Source organism: Fundulus heteroclitus, chromosome 10 (assembly GCF_011125445.2).
Source record: "Fundulus heteroclitus isolate FHET01 chromosome 10, MU-UCD_Fhet_4.1, whole genome shotgun sequence".
In the NCBI taxonomy this organism is placed as follows: domain Eukaryota; kingdom Metazoa; phylum Chordata; class Actinopteri; order Cyprinodontiformes; family Fundulidae; genus Fundulus; species Fundulus heteroclitus.
The window spans coordinates 19875866-19885172 of record NC_046370.1 but is presented as its reverse complement, the minus strand read 5'-3'; the positions used below and the strand labels follow the sequence as shown (position 1 = coordinate 19885172).

The window sequence follows — 9307 nt, the reverse complement described above, 5'->3', positions numbered from 1 at the left end:
ACTTAATTTTCTTTTTAATGCATGTTGGTAGCCTTGCGTTAGTGCATCCAGTCAGTGATTTGGGTACATTTGTCTCAAAACCTAAAATTACAGTTACTCAAGATCAATGAAAAGGATGTCTTAAACAGAAATGCCAGGCGTGTGTATGTTTAGTTTTTTGCCCTCAGTCCTTCATTGGGCCTCCTTTTGGATGAATTTCTGCATTAATGAGGTGTGGCATGGAGATCAGGCTGTGGTTCTGCTGAGGTGTAATGGACGCCCAGGTAGCTTTTTTGCTGCCGGAATTGAAAATCACAAAAAAGGAGGACAAATCCATGGCAGACAGTAAATCAAGTTTATTCATCAAATTATTGCATATACTAATGAGACAACTTCAAATTTTCAACACAAATATATTTAAAAGCACCACAGTGATGGCCAGATTGTAGAAAATCGCTACATAGTTGTTAGCGTGGGCGATCATCATGAAGCTGGAGATTTGTACTTGTAGATTGAAGCTACTCTTCCTACATTTGACCCCCAGATGCCCTCAAAGACGGCCGTGTTGAAATGCTTTTTTTAATGGACCCTCATTTTCAACAAAAGCTTGAAATGTTCCAGAAAGTTTCATTTTACAATCCCAAATGGTTACTATCTCCTCACTGAACAACGAAAGACAAGTAATGCTTTGATATACCTCTAACAACTCTTAGTTTTTCTCCATGAAAATTCAATTGTTCTGAAAATATCAATTTAATTCCTGTCATTTAAATCTTGCCAATACATACAAAAAATTATTTCAAGGCAGTTCACATTTTTTTAAAACAATGCTCTTTGAGCATAAAAAAAATCTACAAGGTCAAGTTGAAGAAAAGTTTACTTTGTAGCAGTGGGACTGAGTACTTCCAACATTTCTCCTAAAATCATAAAAAAAAAGAAAAGATAACAAACACTGTGACCAAGGAAGTAAAAATAGAAACAAACAAACAATCATAGGATTTCCATGATTTAACCTGCTTCATCATAACGAGAGTAAACGTAAAATAGCTTTGAATGAAAAACATTATAAATCAAAACCACAGAGGCTTGTTCATTAATTCATGTTTTAACCAGATATAAAGAAGCTTTAGACAACGTTAGCAAAGCTGTGAATTGAAGAGACACAACCTATTTAGTTTCAATTAATTGCACAACAGCAGAGACAACTACAACTGGTACGTGGACACGGTTATCTTCCAGACAAGAACCCCTTGCTTGCTTTTTACCATAAAATGCTCAACTTAAGTGTCGGGATCTTATCTCCATTTGTCTGCCAGTGGGTTTAAATGTTAAATATCATACAACCAGCACCACTGGCCCCTCTGGCTACCAGGCAAAGCAGGGGAAAGGGCTACGTTCACACTGCAAGGAAATGCGACCCAAATCCGATCTTTGTGCCCATATTGCAACTCAAATCCGTCTTTTACGTGGCAATGTGAACAGCCCAGTTCCAATCTCCCCCAAAAACAAAGAAATTCGGATATTTATTGGATTTTTCTCAAAGCGTCCGCAGTCTGAACGGTCAAGTCGCATTTTATACAACTTTCACGTTACTCTCATTACACATCCACACACAGCAGTCGCGGTTGGCGCTACATAAAAGACCATTATTAATAGCTGTGCTGCTTTTTTCTTATCCTTACAAGCAACAGTTTTTTTCTCTTGGTCACACTGTTTTGGCTAATGTGTTTTACAGTAAAGACATTGATGTTTTCTGTCTATACGTCAAGAAAGAACGCTACATGAATTAATAAGATGTCAAGGGTCTGCTTACACTCAGAACAGCAAAATGTCTACATGTTGTTATGCAAGAAGTTTCACATAACTAAAACGTATTTTCTGGATGTAAGCAGACCATTGACATCTTATTAATTTATGTAGCGTTCTTCTTTCCTGGATACATTGACCGAAAAACATCAATGTTTGACTTGAGTCCATGTGTTCCAGCTGATGCACCCTTTAAAAAGGGTTATATTATGAAAATGAGCTTGTGGGATCTTCTCTGTTAATAAACAGCAGTCCCAATCCTTGATCTGTTTCGTTCCTGACTCATCTCCTAACATGTTTGCTTTTCTAATAAATGTAATATAGTAATATCATTTTTATTGTCATTGAAACATACATTGAAACATACATTACAGCGAAATTTGTTCTCTGCTTTTAACCCATCACCCTTGGGGAGCAGTGGGCTGCCATGTGTGGCGCCCGGGGAGCAATCAGGCGGAATTTATTAACGTTAATTACCACCTGTAAAAGAACCAAGAAACTACATGTTGTGTGGCTCATGATTATTGCACTGATGATAGTAAAACGGCAACTATAGTTGTTTTTTTGATGTCCAGCAGCGGTTTGACGCCCAATTCTTTCTGAACATAAAAACTCCACCTTTTGAAAGATATTATAAACTAGAACTTAATAATTATTCCTTACGTCTTATTTCTTATTAACCTTTTCTAAATAAGAAATCTCACAGAGATATGCAGTTAAAGTCCATGTCAACACTGTACAAAAGGTAAACCAGAATCAAATACAGAAGACATTATATGTGTTGGTAAAATAGTTAAAATGTGACACTTATAAACTCAAATAAAAATGACTACTACTGTTAATAACAACAATATCCACTCTTTGTTAACCTTGGTATGCAATGATGCTTTTAAAATACTTTCAACCATTTTTACAAAACAATCAAATATTTAAAAACATTACAATGCTTTACATCTGTTTACAAAATAAAATACATGACATTTAAAAATGTTTATGCTGGTGGGATGAAGAAAGCTCTGAAGTGGCAGTAGGTCTAAGTTTAAAACATTAGTAGCACCACTGCAGCCAACGCAAAAGTCATCAGAAACAAGAAGGTTGAATAAAATGTTTTCTCACACTCAGAACGTGGTCTTAGAGGGTGAAATTGACTGAAATAACATCAACTACTCAGAAAGACTAGCTACCAAAGCAGAGTGTGATATTGTTTATAATAAGACATATTCAACTATGCAACATAGTTCTATGCTCTTGCTCAGATATACAGTATAAATTACTTTTTCTTTCATTTCCTACAACTTAAAAAATAAAATGAAATGGGATTTTTCAGTGCTGTTTATATGCTCAAAATACCACATAGAATAGTGTTTTGTCATTGCTATTGTTTTAAAAACAGTAGCCATATTGGCTAAACAAGGAATGAAAAATCCCCACCGTTGTTTACCGTTTCATACTCAATTGAACAGTTCAGCTATCCACCAAGAGAGAAACTGGAACAGAAAAAAGCGGAGATGAGGTAATCTGTGACATTTGTTAGTTTCAAATTCCGAGGCAAATGGAACCCAAAATTAAGTGCGCAAAACTTGGAATAGCTTAAAGGCAACTGAAACCACCAACAACAGACACTTGGAACAGTGAGCTTTGTGTCTTTAGATTTTAATTGCATTTTTAAATGTCTGGTTTGCTTGACAGAAACTGGCAAAATTGTGCAAACTGGTTATTATAGGGTGATAAGTACAAAGCTGTTTTTTTTCTTTCATGCCTTTTGTGAGTAAATCAAAATAAAGACATGATCTTACAGCCAAAAATTTATCATAGGATTTTTTTTGTCATTGCTCAGCCCTGGTCTACTGTTATAATAATCATTAGTTGCAGCACTCATCACCATTTCTACATTTCCACAGAATCCATCTTGGGATTATGTTTCACAGGAAACGCTACACACAGATGGTTTCTCTCCTGAATGGATTTTCATGTGACTTTCAAGATGACACTTGTGTTTAAATCTGTTTTTACAGACATCACAACCAAATGGTCTCTCCTCAGAGTGAAGTCTCATGTGTCGTTCCAATTGTATTTCCTTTACAAAACATTTGCCACACTCGCTACAGCTAAATTGTGCGGTGTGAACTGCCATGTGTGTTTTCAGTCCTCCAGAGTGTGAAAATCCTTTGCCGCAAACACGACAGGTAAATGGTTTTTCCCCTGTGTGAACACGCACGTGACTCTTTAGACTTTCTTTTTGTGAAAATCCTTTACTGCAAACATCACAAGTGAATGGTTTCTCACCCGTGTGAACACGCATGTGAGTCTTTAGACTCTCTTTTAATGAAAATGCTTGACTGCAAACACTACAAATAAACGGTTTCTCACCTGTGTGAACACGCATGTGAGTTTTCAGGCTCTCTTTTTGTGAAAATCCTTTACTGCAAACACTACAAATAAAAGGTTTCTCTCTTGTGTGAACATTCATGTGACTTTTTAGACTTTGTTGTCGTGAAAATCCTTTACTACAAAGAGAACAAATGAATGGTTTTTCGCCTGTGTGAACACGCAAATGACTTTTTAAACTTTCCTTTTGTGAAAACCCTTTACTACAAAAGTTACAAACAAATGGTTTTTCTGTGGCATGGATCCACATGTGATTTTTAAGAGACTCCTTTACCCTAAATCTTGTACCACAGACATCACAAGAAAAAGGTTTTTCTCCTGAATGTACTTTCATGTGACTGCTAAGAAACTTTTTTGCATGAAACCTTTTGCCACAATTGTCGCAGGCAAATGGTTTCTCTCCTGTATGCCTTCTCATGTGGGTCTGAAGAGAACTCTTTTCTCTAAATCCTTTACCACAAATATCACAGTTGTGTTCTCGATATGCGGTATGTGTCATCATGTGTAATTTAACGTGAGACTTGCGTTTGAATCTTTTGCCGCAAACATTGCAATCAAACGGCCTCTCCCCTGAATCGACTTCAATATGAGTCGAACGTGTGGAACACAGTTTAGATCTTTTACCATTTTTATGAACTTTTATTTTAATGTGGTGGGAAGAGCATACAGGATCAGAGTTCCTGCATGGTTCTGGTACTCCACAGTCCTCTCCATCAATTTGTGTTATGTGTCTAACCGAACTGTTGACTGGATCGTCAGTATTTCTGTTGTCTTCAGCTTTGATTTCCTGTAACTCTGATAACTGAGGTTTCTCTTCATCTTCATTCTTCACATTAAGTTGCTCGCCACCCTGACTGATCCACAGTTCCTCCTCTTCCTCCTTTATGTGGGGGAGTCCTGGGCCGTGTTGGTCCAAACCAGGGCTCCAGTCTTGGGGGACCACATTAATCACAAACATCCGACGAACTAGGAGCAACAAAACACATATGGACAATAATGACTGCTTGCAAACAATTCAAATTAATAAAATATTGATAAACATTAAAGATACCCTCTTTTTATATACAAAACACAAAAGAAAACCTATTCAGTACAGTTCCAACAGCCCCTCTCTCCTGTATTGTATTAGAGCTTGGAGTGGTGATAACACAAATAAGAAAACACAAAAACAAACCAAATTAATTAGAGCACCTTAGCAGCAGCAGTAACCTGGGCCGCCATCTTGGATTCATTCATTCATTGAAATCCTTTTTTAATTATTCCTTCTAAATCGCACCAGTTAACAACATACATTTTGAAAAGTAGAGGATTTGGGACTGACACCTGAGGTATACCCATATGTTGTGCCATTACACATGTTTTTAAGTTATTTAATGTTTATTAAATAACTCTTCGTCTATTAGGTATTGTCCGGTGGATATCGTCTCAAACAGCTGATATTAGGATATAGTTGAAAGAGTGAGTGAGCAATAACGATCTTTTAAAAGCAAACTCTGCACACTTATAGAATAAAGGAGTAACAGTTTCTCTTCAGGTATAAGAATTTATTAAAAGAAACAAATGCCCACCAAGGAAACGCCATTATAGAATGTTGTTTATCTGAATTAACACTATATTTCAATCAACAAATCATCTCTACTAGGCTAGTGAACCTTGACTCAGATGTACAAACCTGCCAGGCTTATAATATGCTGGGGGAAACTCTGCATCAGCATAGCTTTGTAAGAGTGCTAGCGAGAGCTAAGCCTGTTAGCTCAGTCAAACCTTAAAACACATAAATGGTAAACCATTTAGCTTTCCTTGTGAGGGCTGGATGATAATTCAATAATGATATATATCGATCGATAGACGTATATCAATGATAGAAATTAGGTCAATAGAGTTCCTTCCTTATGCATTTTAGCCATGTAGGTGAATATTACAGTCATTCCATCCTTCCAACCAATCACAAACGCAGACTCAGGAATGCTCTGTCACCAAGCTCCGCCCCCTTCAAAGAGTTCAGAGAGCAGGCCAGGGCTGCACTTTGTTGATAATTATCGATATCGATCAATATGATTTCTATTCTATCAATATGTTTTTTTTTTCTATATCGTCGAGCCCTATTCCCTGCTCATTTATATGCCAAACATCTGCCTCTGTGTCCATTGTGTTGACTTTAGGACATCCAGTTGCGATTATTTCCTCCAGGGTAAAGCTAGTTCTGGCCGCGGCGGCAAGCAAATGGTTAGCTCAGACAGGGGCTGCGAGCAAGCGACTCTCACTCCATTATGTGGGTTCTCTGGCCGTGTGAAGCCCGGCGGTGCAGAGGCTGCAGCGTACTTAGGCACTGTCCAGCCGCGGAAAACTGCTTCATGCAGTCTCGGCTCAGCTTTCATGTAAAAGCTGAGAAAATACACGAAGGCTGGTTGCTGTAGAGGCTGGTTCCGTACTCTGGCGTCTGATTCCACAGAAGACAGACGGCAGCGACTTAGTTCCATTTCCAGTTTGAGCACCTTTGTAGTTCATCAAACTCCATTCGGACCCCGGTGGCTCCGTCTCCCCAGTCCAGACCCCTTCACAGGCCACGGAAAAAGATAAAGATAACCCTGGGGGAGCTTAACTTCATAGCAATGGCCCCTGCTGTAGGGGCAGTAACTTGTGAAGGGATCAACTGCAGGAGTCCCCTACATTTCTTGTGGCTTCAGCCTTGGAGTCTTACTGTTATTTCCTGTCTGATTTCAGAAAACACTTAACTATGTGTAAGGACCTCTCAAATAAATAAATGCCCATAACCCAACTTAAATCTTAAATAAAAGTCAGCACAACATTTCTGCAATTTTATACCATCACATTCCTGACCGTGATGATCACCAGTGTGGCGTGTACCAGATCGACAGATAAATTGTGACAAGAGGTGAGGCCATTACTTTAATTGCTGCAAATAGTTAAATACACTTGTGCATAATGCTGCATGGTGGATAGATTGGCAGCACTGGCAAACCTTGGAAATGTGAATATTAGAAGGGAATATTCAGTTTCAGTGATCAAAGATTTTCTGACCAATGATGAAGACCGGCTGATGCTGCATTACCTCAGGTAATGCAGGTAATTCAATACGAAGCAGACATGGTTGCGGCGCTGCAAGGAACCCAAATAATTAAAAATCACTGTGTCCACCCACATCCGTTATATTCAGTTTTGGGTCCGGGACCATACGGTTTGATCGGGAAATGTAATACATACATTCACCCCATAATTTGAATAATTGAGTAAATTTTGGGCGAAGAATTTTGCTTCTTATTCTTGCCACTTTGAGAATAAGAACACATTTCTTGGTTCTTGCAGAGTATGGAACAAGCTTAACTGAAGTATGGAGGAGTCAGGATCTAGTGTGGGTTTGAGTGACTTCAGGGGGATTAGTGCTTTTCACAAAATACATGTTATCATGAAGAAAGAGCACTATGCAAAGCTGACAGTCTACATCAGGGGTCACCAACATGGTGCCCGCGGGCACCAGGTAGCCCCCGAGGACCATATGTGGTGCCCTCAAGCCTGTTCAAAAAAATAGCACAACCCTCCAGAGAGCTGCATTTAAAATGTTATTTTATTTAGTTGCTCTTGCTTTTTCTTTATACTTGTATTGACATAGATTTAAAATGATAAATGCATTAAAATATGTTTATATTACATAAAGTTAAGGTGAGCTCTGACTCTTCTAGTTCAAAGGTCAGTACAGGTAGCCCTTCGTATGACACAGTAGCTCTCGACATCTAAAAGGTTGGTGACCCCTGGTCTACATACTTGCATTCACCGCAACTTTTTTTTAAAAAACTGTTTATTAAATTATTCTAAAGTAAGTCAAACTACAGCCGTATTTTATTTGAAAAAGATAAACACATGGAAACTCAAACATTTCTGCATACCCAGGGCTACATTTTTCTAAACACAGATGTCTTAACCTGAAAAATATAACTTTTTAATTCACTTCTTTTTAGACTGTTTAGGAGCCATGCATAAAAAGCTAACAACGGCTAAGAACTAAGTTAAGTTAAGCTAAACTTGAACTGCATTTTGCATAAAATGGGACAAGATCTGCATTTACTAGGCTGCTGATTTATTCACAGAACATGTATCTGCCATGTTGATGCTTACCTTGTATGTGAACTCTAATAAAAGTGGTCAAATATTCACATTTCGGGGTTTTGTGCTCGGCTGTTATTTGTTTTGGTCTCTGAATAGCCAGAACAGATTGTTTACAACATAAACATTTACCACATTTCATTGCATGTAATCTAGCTGCCCTCTTAAACCTTCCAGCCAGAACTGATTTGCTGCAACCCAGACAAACAAACTAATGTGTGTCACTTACTGAGATCTTTGTCATCTTGTTTCTGCTCCAGTTCTGATGCTGCAGGTATGGGAGGCACCAAACTGAGTCCTCCAGGCTCCTCTGCTTCAACCTTCATCATCTCAGACATCCTGGATCCACCTGGGATTCTGCTTTTCACAATCCTGGCTGCCAATCTTCATGTGGTCCAGCGGATCAAAGGACTCGCCTTGTAGCACTAAACCGTGAACTTTAGCCGCCTTAGCTCGGCGGCGGCTAACTGTCCATTTTGCTAAACAAGGCCAACCAATTTCAGACATAAACGATCAGCGTGTTCGATACAGACACGCTAAATTTACTTCCTAGGGCCCACTATCAAGTAGAAACTCTAAGACATCAATTAGACGCTTATTCTATGCACTATTTAGGACGCTTTTTTTCTGTCAGAACTTAGCAAATGAAGCTAACATTGTTACATCCGGAAAACTTTCTCTTAGCTGACCAATGAATGACGAGTAAAGATCTGCTTCGGGAAAACATCCTCTTTCTGCCTTTTAGTTTTTCACAATAAAAGAAAAGCAACGGCACTCAATTCAACACGAAACAGATCTATTACAAAATATTTACATGTCTTTCGTTTTATTTGGCATCGTCACTACTAGTGCCAAGCCAGATGTGTGGGGTGGGGGAGTAACCTGGGTAAGAGTGGGTTAAGACTTTCCTGGATGAAACACAGAAGAACAAATGTAAACATTGAGCTTTCCTCAAGATAAACCTGCTCACTCCTGCAAATCAGGACAGATCAAAAACTGGCCATGTGACTCA

At 38.5% G+C, this 9307-nt stretch overlaps 1 protein-coding gene across 1 annotated transcript; it reads right to left on the bottom strand.

Annotated features, from left to right (window-relative positions):
* Positions 1-321: 321 nt before the first annotated feature.
* LOC110366530 (gastrula zinc finger protein XlCGF57.1) lies at positions 322-8982 on the bottom strand. Its single transcript, XM_021308154.2, has 2 exons — positions 8525-8982; positions 322-5139 (listed from the first exon to the last, which is right to left on the bottom strand). The coding sequence occupies exons 1-2, from the start codon at positions 8631-8633 to the stop codon at positions 3701-3703; spliced, it is 1548 nt and encodes a 515-aa protein (XP_021163829.2). The 5' UTR covers positions 8634-8982; the 3' UTR covers positions 322-3700.
* Positions 8983-9307: the final 325 nt, after the last annotated feature.